Source organism: Bombus huntii, chromosome 4 (assembly GCF_024542735.1).
Source record: "Bombus huntii isolate Logan2020A chromosome 4, iyBomHunt1.1, whole genome shotgun sequence".
Classification (NCBI taxonomy): Eukaryota; Metazoa; Arthropoda; class Insecta; order Hymenoptera; family Apidae; genus Bombus; species Bombus huntii.
In genome coordinates, this window is record NC_066241.1 from 18,001,842 (window position 1) to 18,022,872 (window position 21,031).

Sequence of the window (21,031 nt, forward strand, 5' to 3'; positions counted from 1 at the left end):
TCCCCTGTAAACTGCATGCATAACTGAGTCTTCAAAAAGTAGCTTCTCTTAGTTGTTTCATTGTGTAGCAGGATAGCAACGATGCAATTAATTTTCTTTTTGTGAAATGAATATTGGTGCTTTCTATACTGGAAGAAAAATTTTATTATTAGAAATTTCCCTTCTTTATATCCTCAAGATGTTTCTTTTCTTAACTGTTATACCCACCTACATTATCTAGAAAAAGTCGTTTAATCATCGTTTCCTTTCCGACGATCATCTATTTCATAAAAATTGCCACTAATATATGTTTGTGCTGCCATGATGGTGAAGAAGCGAAAGACTTTAAGAAACATACAATTACGTATTACACGTATCGTCAGAAAAGTAGGCAAAAGAAGAAAACGAAACAAAAGAAAAAGAAGTGACCGAAAGGACCAACAACCTGCTCGCTTCCCCGAAGGGAAGAGCCGTTTAAAATATTCAACGCGGTCTCTGGGAGGCCGTAGCAACGAGAAGATCTTAAAGAAGAATCTACGTAACGGCTTGAAGTTTCTCAACTCGAAGAGAACAAGAGCCCTTCGCGAGAAGCGCAATTTAAAAGCTCCTTATCACTGAATTTCTTTTCCCTGAACGAGCCACACTCGTGGAACAATGCAGCCAGCCAAACAGTGGAACCGTGCAATTACTTCCCGATCAGACGGTGCGATCAGAAAGAGCGCACATCCCTCGTTACTCGAGTCCATGTATAAGCAAAGATAAAGATTTAGTTTCTTTATTTATTTAATTTAATATCTCTCGTCAAAATGTTAGCGATCATAATTTGCATATACACAGTCACTCGTAAGAAAGCGTACATTTTGATTGATCTTTTTATATAAATGTGTTAATCTTTTTATATAAATTAAATAGCAGATTGTTTCGTATTGGTTATAGCTGGCCCTAATTTTAGCGAAATACACGAAATTCGTTATTAATCAGTTTTAAATATTATTACTAGAATTAATCTTATCCACAGCTTAGGACTACGTTATTAAAGCTTAATGTTCTCAATAAAGCTGTACGATCTGTATCTTCCCTTCGAAATTTATTCAAAAACGAAACCATTATATCGTGGATAAAGCAAAGTTCTCGAAGAAGTTCCCAACTTCTGTATAACGTAAACAGACCGACAACGTATACACTTCCTTGCAACCCCGTTAACCATCGACCAATCGTTGGCTGTTGGTACCGTCAGGCTAGAATACAAGGAATCAACATAAACCAGCTTACACCACTAACAAAAGCTAATATCTCCTTTCTGTTACGTCAGAGTGGTCAGCCAAGCCATCCTTGGTCTTCTCCCTCTTTCTTCCTCGACACAGGATCTAACTTGGATACGCTTCGACTAGCCACGGACTTCTTAGTACCACGAAGAACTCGCGCGAGCGTGCACCAGCTTGTAACTTCGCAAACCTATCGTATCCTAAACTACTGACAGCTTGCCGAGTGACATTTGCAGAGACTGCGTGGAAGAAACTGTTCAACTATTTAGCAGAAGGGCGTTCGAGTGTGAAGCTGCAACGGATGTTCCAAATACTCTACGAGAGAGTGGTACTACGTTGGAGGAAGTGCTGTGCGGTGGTTTTATTAGGAGAATATTGAGTAACTTACATGCTATAACTCCGTTGAAGAATTTCGTTGAAGAATTGTTCGAGATATTTAAGGTTCTGTCAGGCTAACAGTTATTATTTTGAAGAAATTAGTAGATATCACTACATGGTATTTTGAAACAAGCAAAAGGGTATTATAATAGTTAATTGCGAATGATTTTGGATGATTCTGGTGATATTGGACACTTTGAAATCTCCAATTTCCAAGATCTCCACAATATACATTTTTAAGAAAAATCTTAAAGGATTTGAAGAATTCTATTAGAAGATTGCTTGGAATATGCTTTGAGATACTCTTTGAGAGCAGTTGCATTATATTGAGGAAATTGTAGAACATCGTAAAACAAGTGAAAAGAGTATCATGAGTTCATGATCTCTAAGTATGATCAATGAAGTATGAATCATAGGAATGTTCAGAAAAACAGCAGAGGATTAAACTGCTTTAGCATTAATCTAGAGGAAATGGTACGGAATGGGTCAAATCTAAATGTACAACTTACTGCATACCTACAATTAGTCGAACTATGTCTAACAGTACATGTAATTGAATAAGCTAATAGTGTTTAATGAGCTTTGACAAAAATTGCATGGATTTTATGTCCTGAAATACTGCTAAAGTACACAGCATGTTGAATGCAATTTGCTAGATTTGCATATAATAGTGGCCCTTTAAATGCTTCAAGAGAACATTAAATAAATGAAATATCAGTGACACTGAAGAATTTAATTTCAGAGTTGCAGCAGATTAAATCGTATATTATTGCGCAATTCGTGAGTACTCAACAAACATATTGATTCGTTGCTTTGAGGAAATTCTTCATGAAAGTAAATGGACCTCATCCTAAAAGGTCGAGAAGACACGATAATACATAATGAAGAATCAGAAAACGTAAAAGAAATTTCTAGAAGAATATAATGTTTCAGCTATCCATTATAGAATGTTTGAAAGGATACTCTAGAATTTTAGGGACGTCCACTCTTCTTAAGCATCAGGCGAAATATATGAAATGACAAAGCAGGTGAGAAGTGGTCGCGTACTCTAGAAATAAGTGCGTGCTCGAGGAGTGGATAAGAGGATATAAAGAGGATTTAATATGGTGACTTGATAGAATAAAGGGATAAAGCAAAATTGCGATTAAAATCCAAATAAAACTATAAATTAAATTTTCCCATATTCTTTTCTGTTCCTCAATCTCAAAAAGTTATCAAAAAGGAACAACATACATAATAGTTAAAAAAGAAAATAGATATTTCTGAAAGCAATCAACTTTTTCCACTTTCTTTACAGAACATTTTTTCAAACTAATAATTAATTTACTAATACTATTTATTAATACTAATATTATTCTCCGAAAGAACAAAGAGAGCGAAAGTGGAAAATATTCTTTTCTAAATATATTTTCGTACAACTACGTTCACTTACAATATACGGCGCAACTTTCGACGCGTAGCGCCAATTAATTTTGTAAATTAATTAACTAATTACATCCGATTTATAGTTTCGACTGTATCGGTTAACACGGCAACGATTTCGATTTTACTTTAAAAACTGAAAGTCTATCCGATGACACAGATGCTTACTGCCAGGAAGGTTTTCACCATAATTTGAAACTTTCTACTCAAGTGCACATCCTGTGGGCGGCCCGTTCGTTTAGGTTCACCGATTCGTTTGTCCGTACAGCGAGGGTGCAACGTGCATTGACATCGAATCGCTGCAGTGTTAATTTATCTCGATTTAGTCCAATAAAACTGGAAACCGGAAATGCCACTCAATGTGTCAATGAAAAAGAAATATTGATCTCTATTAATCGATTGTTCTGATTATGGTGATAAAAATAAAATTTTGGTTTAACATTTCGTGATTTAGAAACGGTTTCAGCATCAACGTATTTAAACAGTAATAATTCGTGGATTTAAATATTACAAAGTGCAAACATAAGAGGCAATTATTTTTTTAATATAATACGCCAATATTTGAAATATTCCTTCTGTAAATTTTATCCAATTCTGTTGATATGATAATCGAAGTAATCTTTGCAAATAATTTTCCGCAGCCTGAAAGAGTTAATTTTGGATCGTAATGGGATCAGAGAGCTACCGCACGAGCTCGTGGAGCTGAAGAACTTGAGAAACATTTCCTTGGCTGGAAATTGCCTCAGCAGTTTGCCGTCTTTTTTCAACATGCGAGCTCTCGCGCTAACGGTATGTCGAATACATTTTACGAAATTATTAAAGGATTTTGTAATTTAAAATTCGCGCGAAGACACCGTTACTCTGAACAGCCGCGGAACGATGAGGCAACATTTCTTGCAATAGATGTAATTCCAGGCTAATGAATCCTGCAATTATTCCAATTTATTAATTACAGAGGAAAGAAAGATGTGCTAAAGATGTGCTCTAGAAATCTAATCGGTAGGATTCTTGAATTACTGAAGAAGTTTTATATTTCATTAAACAAAAACTATTGAATGATTTGGAAAGTTCATAGAGCAGCTTAAGAATGATTTGCAAAGTTCATAGAGAAACTTAAGAATGATTTTAAAGTCACGTATTCTCATAGAATTATTCATTTCGTGAAATAATTTGTATGGATAATTTTTTTATATTTTATAAAAATCTAAGATATAGACTTTGACTTCGTTCATCGACAATTAACATTGTGACCTAAATGTCCTAAAGACCTCTAACATATCCGCACAAATATCTGTAACAAAAATTGTTGTCGATTGATTTTAATAGGTAGTGTATATATTATCTCTATAAGTAGTATGTACTCTGTGAGAAAAATCTTACTTTTTAAAGAATTCTCAAACTCACGCGATGAGTAATGACAAGTTTTCCTGATGCAAGCAAAATAAGAAAAGTACTATAATTTGTCCACAATGCTTCGCGAAAATGTATTAATGTATTCTACGATTAAGTTATCAATTAAAATCTCTTTTTTAATAATACTACTTCTCTCTGGCTTTAGTATTTGCTATCCTATATATATGTAGGAAAGCTAAGAAATGATTATGTTTTAATTATAATTATGACCTAGCTTACGCCAGGTCGTACAAAAATTCTATCTATAGACTTCATCAATCGTTCCCCTCCACGGAAATCTTTAGTAAAAGGCGAAAGATTTATACGTCATTGAAGGGAAACCAGAATGATGAAACATGATTTCAATTACCTTTATGTGCATATCTCAACACATTTTACCTTTGAGAAACTCGATCGATTAGATAGCCACCTGGCGGCCAACTAAGGTACCAGTGCATATTCAGGATCATTGATCATAAATCATGCACAACGTGTCACCCCATACTAGTGCTATTCTATATTATATGATTACATTAAATTGCAATATACGTACAAAATTTGAAAAACATTTTATGAATTATAAGTATGTAGTTTATATTTTATTTAAACACAATATTTATCGCTTCCTTTAATATTTAATACTCTTTATTATTTTCACATTTAGTACCTGTAACTAGTATTTTTAATATAAATATTTATGTTGTAATAAAATAAATTGTGTACTTAAACAAAAAATTTAATTATTTAAAAATATAAAAATATTTAATCAAATTACATTAAATTTTTATTGAATATTTTTAGGACGTTTTATCGAAGGCAGACCATAGCAAAGATTGCAAGGATGAAAAGCATAATCAGAATAATTTGTATAAAGTCAATCTACGAAATAATCAACTCAAAGGAAACATTATACTTGGAAATTACGGAGTAGGTATCCTCATATTGATAAATATGTAATTACGATATACGTAAAAGTCTTAGCCATAATGATTAATGAGCGTTACCATTTCTATTTCCTTTTTAATCAAGAATTTAACGCATCTAGACGTCAGTGAAAATAGCATTGAAAAATTGGACATCAGTGCTCTTCAAGAATTGAGGAGCGTTCGTTGCGCGCGAAATATTTTAACAGAATTGACGGTCTGCGGAAGAAATATCGTTTCTCTTATTGCTGGAAACAATAGTAAGACCTTTTTTATTCTTTTATCACATACGGATTATGAACGCAGAAAATAATTTTTATTTGAGGAAATCATTTGTTATCCTGCAGAATTAAAAAAGCTAACTATCGAGCCCGTACCTGTGAATCTTGAACATCTAGACGTTTCCTAGTAAGTAAAAATGAAATAATAATAATAAAATACTATCTTTGAAAATATAAAATTTTACTTTTAATAAAATTGTACAATATATCGTTATACCTATTGGGTTAAAATTATTATAATCAGAATAAATATATTTAAATATACATAGTTATAATTACATAAAGTATTCTGTATAACGATGTTACAAAAATACATTCTAGTATTTTATCTTAGCAACAATTTAGATGCACTTCCGGAATGGATACCAGATCTACCCTTATTGCGCGCTCTTTTTGCGTCTCACAACGCTTTAACAGCTCTCCCAGACAGACTGCTAACGCAGCCGTCAAGATTGGAAGTCCTTCACTTACCTCACAATAGACTACAAGCCCTTCCACCACCAAGGAAACCATTGAACATCGTTCACTTGACTCTGCAAGACAATGCACTAACTGCATTACCAACGAGTTTCTTCATCAACACCGAAAAGTACACGCATAGTCTTATTTGCTCAACGAATATACATACGAATAATATAATAATCTTTTTATATAGGATGAAGGTACTAAATCTGTCCAATAATCGACTGTCAGAACTTCCACACTTGGGAGAAGGAAACAAAAGCCGTCATACTAATCACAACTTGGAGAAACTATATCTGACTGCAAATTGTTTAACAGACACGGCTTTGGACACTCTTGCGAAATTGACTTCCTTAAGGGTTCTTCATATAGCGTACAACACTTTGGACACGCTTCCAGAAAGGTATACATTACAAGCTTTCATTTTTTACAATATTTAATGTTTTATTTCAATTTGATATTAGAATCGAGGATTAAAAATATATCTATTTACAGCTGTATAGTCTCTTGGACTGATTTAGAAGAATTAGTATTATCTGGAAATCGTCTTCAATATTTGCCAGACAATGCGGCCAATTTACGGCATTTACGCGTGTTACGTGTCCACTCCAATCGGCTCCTAACTTGTCCGACATTTAATAAAACAACATCGTTAAAGGTAATTCCGATAATATAAACCTCTTATTGTTAGAATGAAATATTAGAAACGTTTTACATTAATTAAATGGTATTAATTAAATGGCAGGTATTAGATTTAGCTCATAATCAACTGGACAGGGTGAACATGGCTACTTTAGTGCCACCACAGCTTCAATTTCTTGACATATCCTGCAATTCGAGACTCCACGTCGACCCCAGACAATTCCAAGTATATAGATCTCAACGACCAATATCCTTGGTTGATGTATCTGGACAAAATAGACCGAGTCTACCTTCTCATCCTCATCAACAGGAAATGGTTTCAGCAGAAAGAGGATCCGAACAACCTTGGAGATTAGGTTTCTCAGAAACAGCAGGATCTAGAGAAAGGTGATGTTTATTTCTTCAAACTTCATTGGGTATTGGAGTGACGATTATTCTCAGTTAATTGAATATTAGCTAATCTAAATTATCTGTTGAATTGGTTGGCCCTCTTTTCCTTTTATATAGAAACGACTATTACGACTATTTTATTTCCCAATAATAATATAATGAACACGTTGCATTACACTCTCATATACTGAAATAATGGAAACAAAAATTCTCCAAGTTTCAGATCTAAAGTTAAATTGATACTCCCAAAAGCATAATCGCGTGATTTGTATGCACAGGTTATACGTATCGCAAGTTCGAATGCCATCCTTTTGCAACGTGGAGGGCCTATTCGGTATATTCGACGGCGGTTCTAACCAGGAAGCGCCAAGCGCACTCCAGGAAATGATCCCGCGTCTTTTACTGGAGGAGAGGACCGTACGAGAAACATCGAAAGAATACTTAAAATACACGTTACTGTCTGCCCATAGAGAGTTGAAGGAAAAGGGTCAGAAATATGGAATTGACGCGACTCTGGTGCACATTGTCAGAATTCAATCGCAACAAGCGTACCCAAAAACATCGACGAAATATTCATTGAAGGTAGCAACTTCAGGAGATGCAAAAGCGGTTCTCTGTAGAGCTGCTGGCCCTTTGACTTTGGCACCTCCCAAGAAAGTTCCTGTGAAAAATCAGTTAGGCAACGCGGCAATGTTTCCTCTGGTGGTTCCTGATCCCACGTTTGAAGAGGTAGATATAGAAGATGACGACGAATTTGTGATAATCGGCAATAGAAGACTGTGGGAGGTGCTGAGCGTTCAGGAAGCCGTTCGAGAAGCCAGGGCGGAAGCCAGTCCTGTTTTGGCCGCTAAAAGGCTTCAAGATCTGGCACAGGCTTATGGTGCAGAAGACAATTTGAGTATCGTAGTGGTGCGACTTACAGGACCTAATCAGGGTGATCTAGATCAATTGATGAGAGAGCTGAGACACGCAGTTGGAAAGAACAGAGGTCAAACGGAGGCAGGGTGTCCTTGTCCTTGTTGCGTGCCACTGGCTGCTCATAAGCCACCGGGACCATGCTGCTGTCACGCGAACGAAGGCTATTATTTAAACGGCGTGTTGAAAAGCATAGTGAATAGGTGAGAAGCTCGTACGAAATTACGTAATAGCAATTCTAGAAAATGTTTCGCGGAAGTAGGCGAAGAGGAATTAGAGAAGATTACTGAAAAGATGACCTATACAGATAGTAACTGCAGTGCAGTTGCATTAGGACACTTTTCTAGCAGAAAATATACATATGTAGACGTAAGTGGAAAGATTGAACGATTTTATAATGTGTAGGTCAAACAAAGCTCACAATGGATCTGGTAGATATTTTAAGAACCGCCGATCGACGCAGGAAAACGAAAGTCCGTCGTATAAAGATGACAGAAGTTCACCGAGTGGTCAGTCTGATCAAGCTAGTGATAGTACTTTCAAATCAAGGCATCCTACTGGTAGAGTCTGGTCTGGAAGTGCCGCTTCCAGAGCCACGAACAAAGCTCGGCAAAGCGTTGTGGTGAAAGAAAATGGCACGAGAAAGGTAAGTAAATATTTTTATTTCTTTTCATAATGTGACTGATTATGTATACAGGGTGGTTGATAACTGGTGGTACAAGCGGAAAGGGGGTGATTCTACGCGAAAAAAAGTCGAAAATATAGAATAAAAATTTTTCGTTTGAGGCTTTGTTTTCGAGAAAATCGACTTTGAATTTTCGCACGGTACGCGTGCACTTTATCACGTCTCGTTATAACGGATCTCACTGTAGATCGTTGTCTCGATGAAAAAATGAAAAAAAAAAATTTTTTTAAAGGATTTTTATCCTATATTTTTGACTTCTTTTTTCGCGTAGAATCACCCCCTTTTCGCTTGTACCACCAGTTACCAACCACCTTGTATATATGTCGGAGATAAAAGGACGCCGGAGCCTTCCCTTTGGAACTTCGGGAAAATCCGTAAAATTGTAATTACAGTCTATAGCCGTAATTAAACAATTGCCGTCATTCTATCCAATTGTATTTATTTGAGATTTATGACAATGAGCTTGACAATGATCAATGAGCCATATAACCAAAATAGAGGCAATGCAATCTAAAATACTCAGAACAATAGCAAATGCACCATGGTACGTTAGAAACGAGGACATTCGGAAAGACCTGGAAATACCAACGGTCAAGGAGGAGATTAACAGAAATGCAAGAAGGTACAGAGAAAGAATAGCAACGCACCTGAACCGGCTGGCAGCGGAAACGGTCGGCGCATTAAACATAAAAAGAAGATTAAGAAGGAAACACCCAACAGATCTCACAAAGGACATAACCTAACATACAAACACTCACCACACTAAAGAAATAAATCAATCAAATTCGAAGATGGTATCCCACTGAGGGTAGCCATCCACATGTTATATTATTATACCACTAAGCTATAATATTTTACCAAATGTCCTACTGGACAAATTGTAAAATGTAAATAAATAAATAAAAAAAAATTTAAAAAAAATGAGCTTGGGATCAACGCGACAACTAGTCGCCGAACGTAACCGCGGTCAACGGGGTAACAGAATGCGCTTTCTTCCAAAGCCCAAGTCGTACTTGACTTGCTTGGCTACGGTGAAAGTATTACTAAACTAACTCTTTGTTAACACGTGGAATATTCACCGAGCGTAAAGACGCTAAGTAACTCGCTAATACGACCTCGCGAGAGAATGACTTTCCGTCGCGATGATGCTGCAGAGGAAAACTATGATGGAGTGTGTCTAAGGACACGAGATCATCGAATTCGTCGAGGATAGCCTTCGTTCAAAAAGTGAGGGAAATTGACGTTGCTGTTAATTGGTCAATTTCCATGTTGGTGGCTAGAAAAGGATGCTAGCCGCCCTTGAGGGAAAGTTGCTAGCGGAAGCGTTGTTCGTGAGAAAAATAGATTTCTCCGATCTTCCCATAGTTGGGACAAAGACTGCTTATCCGTTTGAAAAACCTTTTTAACAAAACCCTAAGATTTCTGGCGGGTCCTCAGACTAGCTGAACTTGTGCTGTGCAGGTGCATCGACATCTGGTAATCATTTTGCCTGAAGGAACCGTTGGAATGTTTACTGTCGAGTACCTCTACGGGTATTTCTTTTAATGAGGGCTATATTATTACTCCATACTTTTGTTAGACTGAGCGTTCGTCCCGTTGACCGCGGCTACGTTCGGCGACTACGTTGGGCCTTGAGCCCAAGCTCATTGTCACAAATCCCAAATAAATACAATTGGATAGAATGACGGCAATTGTTTAATTACGACTATAGACTTTAATTACAATTTTACGGATTTCCCCGAAGTTCCAAAGGGAAGGCTCTGGTGTCCTCTTATCTCCGACATATATATATATAATAAAATATTACATAAAACTTGAAGGTATCTACCTGTTTAACGGCTCAAGAGGACACGGTATCCGAGAGATCCGGTGCGCTAAGCGAGGAGCAGTTCCGTTGCTGGGAATATATGTTGGAACAGAATACTCAACTCTTGTTCGACAAGGAATTAGACACCCTATCAAGGACTCCCCTACGACGAGGTCAATCGAGATCCACGCCTCAATTAGCCGGTAATTTGCCTTTTCTATCAAAGAGATTTGGAAGTGCCAGGTCCTTTAATCCTTCCCTACCGAGGCCGCCCGTCGTTCGATTTGGTAGCGGAAGAAGATTACTAAACGGAGGTCCTAACGCGGCTTACTTTGGCAGCCTGCAGAGGTTGATGCCGTATAATCTCGAATACGATTTCGCCGTCATTCAGGAAAGAAACGGATTAGATTCGCTGGAACAGGACGCATCGAGGATGCAACAATATTGGGGAGTGGCTACGACCGAATTGTGATAGCGAGTTGAGCACAGTGTTGTTGCAATTGTGAAACTATATCGTGATGTTGAAAGGTATATACGTACACGTGTTATCGTCATTTATGGCGGATATATGGCATTAGAAGATAGACTTATCTCTTAAGCAGAAATACGAAAAATGAAAAGCGACAATGAAATGCGACGAATTGATAATACCAGACGGTGATTTATGCAAGAGCTATTAAGCTTTAGCTGATCGTAACAATGTGGAAACTACTCGACGAAGAGATTTTTCGTTAAAAATTACAGGCTTATTTTATTTTTTCCTTATCTTGTGTACATGTATTTTGGATACAGAACTTATTGGTTCCGTTGTTGTACATTTTAATCTGAATTTATTTCACAAGATAAATTATAACTCAAACTTTTTTATCATGTTTGTTGATATACCGACTCACTGCGTGAGCGATTCAAGCGATCAGTAGAGTTATTTATATTCAAGAATTGAACGAATTATCGCTAAAAATGCATATTGAAACTTCCATTTATACGGTATACGACATGCGATATGTATGACTGTCAAGCAGAAAAATAAAAGGCATTCATATTTGTACAGTCTTGTTGCCAAATATATGTTTATGAATTATAATGTATTTTTCTAAACATTATATAAATATAAAAAACGGTGGTTGCGTGCACATTTGTTTCAACAAACACGTTTGTAACAAACGTGAATGAATATAAAATATGAAATATCACAAATTGTGAAAAATGCATTAAGATAAGCTATCCTAAAGACAAACTGCAAGCTAAGTATTTACATGGGATACATATGTATGTATATAACTCTATCTAAGCAACAAATAGCGCGATCTCACACTGTTTGTACAAAGTATACGGTTACGTATTAGAACGAGTTTGAAAAATCTTTTTTGAATATTCCATTTTTCCATTCTCATCCTAGACGGGCGATTCTGTGATTAAACATTACTTATCTCTATAAATCCATATTATATTAAATGTGAGAAATTGTATAACTTGATTTTTTAAGTGCAACTTCGATTTGTGTAAGTTAATCAGATTCCTATAATGATTATGGTCAAGAATATTTTTATACAAATGAAAAATGTAGCGATTACTGTACCTGAGGCTATCAAATAAACGATCAAACGCCAAGAACAATAAATTTGTTATAATATATCAAAATAATCTAATTAACATGAAAATATAATCACAAAATTTAAACTTATACAATCAAGATCCATTGACCCGGAACAAGTACATTACTTAGTTGGCTTATATATTTTTTCATCAACTTATAATGATAAATTAACAATCTCGGTACCCCCAGACATCATCCCGTTATCTCTGTTTTCTCGTCAGCTAATGTTTTTTAATGGTGGCGTTGATAAGGCATTATCTTATTTGTCGACCAGCATTAAACTCTCTATTTCTCTATCGCAATAAAGTCTCATTACCACATCAGAGAAGTATTACAAGTATAGAAACTTTCTTTCCTTGTTCGTCGTCTGGATAAATTTCAGATATTCAAGGTAAATACAGCTGACTTCTATTAAGATAAGCATGAGACTTTGATTAAGTACAAAAACCCGGATAAAGGTTCTTTGAATGTGTAGACAATGGATTAACTTCTACTGTTTTTTATGAATATGCATATTACTATCGAATACCGTTATAACTTAATGTTCAATCACTTTAATTTGTAAAAATTGCATGTAATACTGCAAACTACAGATAAATCATTAAAACCGCATTTTATTATTCTTGATAATGCACCTCTCCTAATTAAATTTTCACATCTTTAACAATTAATTATTGTTTTTGAAAAATGATTGAAATATGAAACTATACATTTATAGCTAGAAGTGTTTTTTCGACCGTTCGCGGAGAGACGCGACACGTCAACGGGAGTCGTAAATTCCCGTTACAATTAGACAATCGACGCCACGAACTGATCCATCCCCTATTTCGATTAGGATAATCGGGGTAGTTTAATGAGTATAATGCTTAACTAACAGTGCTAAGATAGTATATATTTCCAACAACTTTGTAGGAAAGATAGTTAAGCTGGTGAGTAAGGTGTAAGTTAAGTGGGTGAATGATTGAAGGGTGAAAACCTGGTAAAAAAATGTTGACTGTTCTAAAAATGATGAACCAGTGAATCCGAAGACGATGCTGTTGCAAAGGAAAACTCTTGCTCGGTGGTAATCGCCCCACCACTGGTCGCTTGCGGGTGGAATTCCGGGAAACATGGAAAAACCTTTTGACTCGAAGATGTTTTATGCCACTTAACGACCTTAAGAGTAAATCAAAAAGCCTCGTTTTATGACAGTTCCTTAGGATTATTGGGATCCGCTTAATTCTATGTGCACAGCTCGAACCGAACGTAACAAGAAGAGTTCTTCGAAGAAGGACCTATAATAAAATTTATCGTAATTTAAATCAATCCATTTTCATTCCAAAATCTCAAGGTCAAATATTCATAATTATTCCTCGTTACTTATATAATTTTCATCATAACATTTTATATTTTAATAAAATTAGCGATTTCTGTACAATTCCTTATTTGTATTTCTGCCACACCTCCGAACTAAATAAAATTGCTCGATATTTTTGAATCGTTAAGTAATTATATTGATAAGAGCTCAATCTCTAGTGTTCCTTTATCTACGATATAAGTTGGTAACATCTATTTTACGATCGCGAGCAGTATTCGTGATAAGATTATTGAAAATGATCTAACAATAAACTAACAAGTTTCAGGAAGTAAATAATCTTCGTATTGTAATATAGCTAATCTTTAATTTAAATTCGATCAAATCTTGTAATATTTGCTTCTGAAAACATTAGATATATATAAATATTTTAATTAAAAAAAAATTAAATTCCCTTAAAAACTAACAAATAAATCTGAATTAAAAGCTAAAAGATTTTTTTTCTTTGTCTGAAAATAACATTATTTATTACAGTTGTTTATTATGCACTTTACTACGTTCGCTCCAACACGTCACATATTAATGACGTTCCATTCTTTATGGTAAATGGACGTCACACATACGTGACGGTAATAAGTTAATATTCTACAATCACAGTATTTATATGTATATAGCATTACGTATACAAAATATATCATTTCGAATATTAACTTGACCTCTTTTTTCCATTTAGTTTACTCATTTAAAATTATCATATAGATAACATGGACGTTTTCTAAAACAAGAATTCAAATTTTAACAAACAAAATTACCGTCAACACTATATTGCAAAATTTCTAATGACGAAACCAAACACTCACATTTTATGTAAGGAAGTCATGTATGAAGCAATTCGCATACAAATGACGTCTCTAAATATGACAAACATATTGTTTACAAGTTTGACGAAGTATTTTTTGGATGAGAAACGCCTACAATAATAATGAATAATGTAGCAATAGCATCCATTTACCAATATAATCATGTTATGGTTCACTGCATCATAGATGCAACTAAAATTCCATTAATTGAATGTGTATGAATTCATTAATTAGAAAGTAAGAGGAATGTAAGAAATGATTATTCTTGATAAGTATGTAAATATATAAAAATCGAAAATTGGCTGTGAAAGATGTACTTTTAATTATATAAACACTTAAACAATCGAGAATCCTGTGATTAGATAGAGAGAAGTATGACTTTATGTAGTGTATTATATATCAATTTATTTTTGTAAATTTTTATATATTGTAAATAAAGTTTATATAAAACAGAATACAAAACAACAATAGTCATTTCTTTCTAATTTCCTCATCTCTGAATTAGTTAATCTACGAATTTTGATTGTACAAATTAAATGATTCCCTATATCAGGGTTATAGATTTATAAAATACTTTTTGATCGTTAATTATCAATGGTGAGTATTTTTCCGACAAACACTTTACATAATGTTACGTACAATTACAATTGCGCTTGCATAAATAAAGTTCAATTATTTCAGAAGAAATAGCTATATAATAATTAACATTTCGTTGCTTATTTATCTCATTTTATTCTTAATAAAATATTTCTTTACAAAAAAATGATAATTCTGCAAATATCCCATCCTAAACATTTTTTTAATATGATATATTCTTCTGAAAATGTTCGTTCCTTCCTTCATTAATGTAATACACTAACACTAACGCATTAAAGTTTGCAAATAAAAAATGTATTATGCATTAATAGTTCTCCCTACTTTATACATTAATGTAGAATAAATTACAATTAATTTGAATAAAAATTGCAATTCTTCATACGATAGATAGTTAGAATATAAAATTATACAAAATATAAAATATAGATATATGAAATATTAAAATAAAATATATGAAAGTATAACAAATATAAAATAAAGTCCAAAATATAGTGCGCGTGTTCTACAAAAATCGTGTGACACGTCCATACATCATATATACATATGTATACACGAGTCTGCATACATAGATGTTGACCATATCAGAGAGTCACGTGCGTAGGTATACAAGAGGAAAAGAAAAGTGGGGGTTTGTAGGGTTTGCATAACCTGATTGAAATCCGACTCCAACAGTCAGTAGTATTTCGACGGCGGCAAAGGTTGTCTGTTCTGTTTAGGCAAATCGTGTCTTTCCCTCTTTCTTTGTCTGTTTGCCTTTGTTACTCGCTTATAATTGTGTTCGTAACATTTGTAGGAATTTTATCATCGCGATGTGCGCACACGTTATATATTCGTCTGTGAAACACTGTGTGACTACTTTTTATAGTTAGTTCACTTGCTATGATACCCACCAGAAGAAGAGCTTGATACAGTGCACGTGACAAAACTTAGTGAGTAGCAATGATACATCATTACACTTTATTACCGTTAACAATATCGTCACGGAAATGTTTCCCAGTCATTTGGTTTTTGATACGTGACAGACCGTGTGATTGCGTCAACCTGTCTTCAAGGTGTGTTCCAAAAAGCTAATCCCACCGATTAATCGTCCACATGTTCCGTTCGTACATTAAAGTCAAAATTCAAGTTATTTCCTACCGACTGTAAGCGGCAAATTGTTTATCACGTGTTGTAATTGGCGACATTTAGAGTCGCGAAACTCACTCTTAGTTAGACTCTTTGATCGTGAAATAAAAACCTATCCGTAATGTGTACGAACAAATCCATAGTTTATCGAACGTTAACGATAAATTCTCGAATCGATCGCTCGACTGATGTACATATTTCCCTACTGCCTATCAGTTTTCAACCTAACTGATTTGATCTTTATTAGATTGATTCTGTTCGTCACTACGAAACCATACGTGAAACCGTACAATGAAATCACATGAATCCTTTTACAATAAATTGAAAGTTCGCAGTCGATGAGTCAATGTGACAGCTGCGTGTCGATTTATCATTGTACAAATTTACAATTATATCATATACATACATTGTGTAAACGAGAATAATCTTAATTTACTGTTAGTAAATTCTTCGTCTATGTCATATTTAAAGGGCATATTCGCCGTTTTTACACAGTTTTTGACGGAATTGCCTCGAGATTTCGTTGAAAAATAACAACTAAAAATAATGTTACCAAAGAAATACGGCTAAATGTTTTACATTGTTCAACCTGACATAATGATTCGAAGAATAGAGATACACTAAACAAGCTAAAATCTTCTGGAACTTCGCAAGATTCCACGAATAAAAATGAAATTGTCGATTTTGTGATCCATCGAATAATGCGTAACAATAATAATTTTATAAACAATTCTACTTCTATATCAAACGAATTAAACAATAATTTGGTTAGTTCAGTTAATTAAATGTCGCGACAAATAAGTGATGTAACTATGGATTTTATAATGACGAATGAGAAATAAATCAATTTTTATGGACTTTGAACCTTACAACACATTCTCTTTTTATTTGTAGTTGAATAAGAACTGTTTTGTTAAACAATTTTCCTTACTACTCGAGGTATGATTGCAAGTAATTGTCACAAATAACTTTTTCAGCTTTTATTTTCCGGTTTTAATTGCTAGGAATTGTTCCATAATACGTATGCAAACTAATTGTTGCTAGATAGACTAAATCATTGTCACATATACATATACTATGGTAGATGTACTTTGTTGATATTGGTTTAATAGAAGAGATATTAAAACAGAAATGAGAAAGAACTTCATTATCGTCTATTGTATATTATTAGGACTGCATAACCACGTTAAATGAATCACATTAAATAAAAATAATTTCATACCAATGTACGTCTTTTATGTACATTAATTTTGTATAATTTTTCATAATTTCCCTGCTGACTTTGGAATGACGTACGTCGTGCTAAGAGAATGTGCAATTTCATGACGTGCAAATATTGCACAAGAGCGACTAGCGTTATATGCTATACAGAAAAACTTTCAAATCGAATTAACAATGTCACGCGCGCTTTATCCTCTAACCTTAAAACATGGCGATCCAAGAAAAATCATGGACAGATGGCGTTTTGGTATCCCTAGGAAATGTATATATCTTTTAATACAAAGATGTTTATAATATAATGATAATAGTAATAACACACAATACAAAAGAAATAATACATATAATTTATTCAATTATAAATAGTTAATGAAATATTTTCAAAAAAAAAGAAACTTCAGTTAAGAAAAAATTAATGTTACAAATAATAATAGTGAGTATAGTTTAAAATATACGCTATAATTTATTAATTAATGAACAACTGTTTGGTTAGATGTAACAATGATTGCTTGTAATTTTGATCTTCCACTGAATAATTGATATTGAATGTTTAAGTCGATCACGATAGTTATAAATCATACAATGAAATAGAAGCCTGAGAAAAAAATATTTTGAGTGTTCGTTTGTGGAACATTATTTGTGAAGTGTTATTTGTAGAAAAAGAAATAGTGTTTTTTTATTTAGGCGCTAATTACACGCAACAATAGCAAAGTAATGAAAAAATGGAGGTATAAACGATTACGAGCACAGTGTATTTGTGTCAATGGTAATAGAACAATGGCATCGGAATAATTGCATGTTTAGTTTTGTTTCTTTAAGCGGCCTTTTTTACATCTTTGTTAAGTGTGCACCAGTATATATATATCTATGATTCGAACAGATCGATATGTAACTTAGCATGACTTTCACAACGCTTGATCATTATTCTGTCTAATATGAACTATATGATGAAAATCGCACATAAAAAGCAAATGAAAATAAATTTTCAGATACATAACTAAAATTTTTTGTTTGCTGAAAACAAGCAGTGAAGTGAATCCTTTTAAAGTATACTTTTTGTAGAATCATAAAACGTAAAATATTTAAACAATAATCGCTAAAAACCTTGACGAAAAATCGAACAAAGCTATACAGAGTAATCTTGAAATAACTGATCAAGCACATGCGATCGTTCTATCAACTAAAAAAATATATAGAACTTCTATCCTTAACTACATATATAATTTTCATTATTTTCTTTTTATTTTTAGATTTAGATTTCTTTATATGATATTCTTTTATCTTGAATTATATTTTGAATTCAGTGATCAACAATCAACAGTGTTCAAGAAACATTGAACTGTGTCCAAATAATAGACGGTATACATATCCAGTTTAAATTCTATTTCAGAATACTTATTTTTAAAAAATTGCCGCTTTGCAGCCAAATACGTAGATTTCCATACAGGACACTTGAATTATTAAATATTCGCAATTTCTCTTAAAGCTTCTTCTGCTGAAATACATAAACGTAATAAAATATATCAAAACCGTAATTTACAGGATTCAAGAAAGTTATTTTTGAAACTGAAAATCATTTTAAAGACAGATATTTTTGTCCAATGGAACGACATTGCAAATATTCTAGATTATTTTTGTCGTTCTCGACCTTGTGAGACCTTGAACATTGTTTCTTATGTCGTTGAACTCATGTCAAGAATTATTTGTATATAAATAATAAAAATATATTAATTAATTAATATATAAATGATAATTCAAACATCTAATTTTGAGAAAACTAAAATCGTAACAAAACAAAGTAGAGAGAAAAATGATATCTAATAAATATTTTTAGCTATGTATTGATACATTTACCTAAATACGTAATAATATCCGACATCGTAATGTTCCTTTATACCGCAAAAAGTAAAGGCATTCTTAGAAACCAGCGGAATAGTGTAATGTTTCACTTCTGTCAAATAAATATAAATTACTGTGAAAGATATGACTTAAATAATTCTTAAAAAATATTCTTTTACTTCGTGGTTGGACGTCTTTTAAGCAAAAATGTTTTCCCAAATAGATTTACATTCTGTGAATCCACTTTTTCTTGGAAGTTAAAGTAAGGTAGCATTATTATCATACGTATAGTCGAGAGTTCATACATGATTTATCAGCTGAACAATAAATAAATCTCGAACTTTCATATACGATAAATTAATAAACACATAAAGAACATATTGCTTAAATTAAGTTGTAATTCTTGTATCATAAAAATGAATGGCGTTCCACGATAGTTCTTTTTTAGATTCTGTAAAAATAATCCTTACAGAAAATACAATATTCATAAAATTAAAAAAATGTATGCATTATATGTCAATTAATTATGAGTAATGTTATAAGAGAAATGTTATATTTAATAGCGTAGAGTACTTTTAATAGGTATAATGCAAATACCTTTGACAAAGGAATGATATTGATTTCTTCATTTATACCAATACATTACTGCGCCACAAGCAATTGAACCTTAAGTTCTGTTGAAAGAATCTTTAAAAAAGAAGTTGCGCAATTATATTTTCTTAAATATTTTTTGTTAAGACAATTTCTTGCAACTCATCAAGTTACGTTGGCCTTAAAAAATACACACCGCACGTGCAAAAGTGTTGGCAAGTAGAAATTCTAAGTATAAATGCTCGTAAGTTGGGATCCAGATTTTCCTGGTTACGTAAAATATAAATTTTAAAAGATACCTGTGATTTTAATGACTCTATATATGATTTTTGATGTAATATATATATAACATTTTAATAATATAAATTGAAAAATATAAATATTTCATAAGAGATGTGTAGATATTAACTAGGTGTGTAATTTTGTATATTAAATATGAAAATGATCGATATTATCCATATAGCATAAATCAAATATTGTATTTATCAGATTAATATTATATTAATCAAAAATTCAAGATTTAATAGCTAAACAGATAGAAACGCTATCTACTGCTTGCTTGTTGCAATAGTGATACCAGAGTAAAGTGTACTTTCTCTTAACAATAATTAATTTCAAAGTATTGTAGTAGATAGTTTTGCCAGAATTAAGGGTATTATAAATTTTTAATCTTTCTAGAATATAGATTCTATTTATATCTAAACGAAAAATTTTTAAAACATTCGTTTTAAGAAATGTATACTTCATCCACGAAATTTATTTATAGCTATAATTGTAGGTATTTTATAATTACAAATCAAAGAAAAGAAAAGAAACAATGTTGCGTATATACTTTCTTCGCTTATCAAGAAGTTCCAAAATAACAGGTATGAAAAGAATGTAATTTTCTGATATATAAGACATATTAGCTATTAGTCATGAAGAAATTTTGCTATTAAAAAGCAAATAGAACAATAAATTTCAATGAGAAATTAATTTCTTTTTTAATCATAATTTCTTATTCTTATTTCACCAAGTCGCAAGTCAAATCACGAATATTTTTCATAATCGTCAGGAACATATTCTAAGTTATTTAGAACCAACAAATTGCAATTCTTAATGATTTGATAACAAATGACTCTATCTTTATACGATTTTTAAGTTTATATATTACTATATGACACCTATACACCTTTCACGTTTCAATAGTCAAACTCGAAGCCGAACCAGGTCTGGCATTGCATGACTATTACATATTCTAATATGGTGCAGTGTTACATTTGTTTCTAGGGTGTAATCCAAGATGTATTCCAAGAAACATATGATTTAGCAAAAATACGTTCTATTAACACGTTTTTAAAAACATTAAAACGTATCGTAATATCTTTAA

General features: G+C 33.0%; 1 protein-coding gene and 1 non-coding gene across 2 annotated transcripts in view; one reads left to right on the forward strand and one right to left on the reverse strand.

Annotated features, from left to right (window-relative positions):
* LOC126864476 (uncharacterized) overlaps positions 1 to 21,031 on the forward strand; it is a 97,659-nt gene that overhangs the window by 73,528 nt on the left and 3,100 nt on the right. The window contains exons 7-18 of the mRNA XM_050615845.1: positions 3,686 to 3,833; positions 5,238 to 5,363; positions 5,466 to 5,619; positions 5,707 to 5,767; positions 5,975 to 6,229; positions 6,296 to 6,505; positions 6,598 to 6,760; positions 6,848 to 7,131; positions 7,413 to 8,252; positions 8,455 to 8,695; positions 10,555 to 15,818; positions 15,887 to 15,941. Coding sequence (XP_050471802.1) covers positions 3,686 to 3,833; positions 5,238 to 5,363; positions 5,466 to 5,619; positions 5,707 to 5,767; positions 5,975 to 6,229; positions 6,296 to 6,505; positions 6,598 to 6,760; positions 6,848 to 7,131; positions 7,413 to 8,252; positions 8,455 to 8,695; positions 10,555 to 11,013 — 2,941 coding nt within the window. The 3' untranslated portion in view covers positions 11,014 to 15,818; positions 15,887 to 15,941. The remainder of the gene's footprint in view (positions 1 to 3,685; positions 3,834 to 5,237; positions 5,364 to 5,465; positions 5,620 to 5,706; positions 5,768 to 5,974; positions 6,230 to 6,295; positions 6,506 to 6,597; positions 6,761 to 6,847; positions 7,132 to 7,412; positions 8,253 to 8,454; positions 8,696 to 10,554; positions 15,819 to 15,886; positions 15,942 to 21,031) is intronic.
* On the reverse strand, positions 4,666 to 4,786 carry LOC126865359 (U5 spliceosomal RNA). The gene has a single exon (XR_007689515.1). It is a non-coding gene; the product is annotated as a U5 spliceosomal RNA (small nuclear RNA).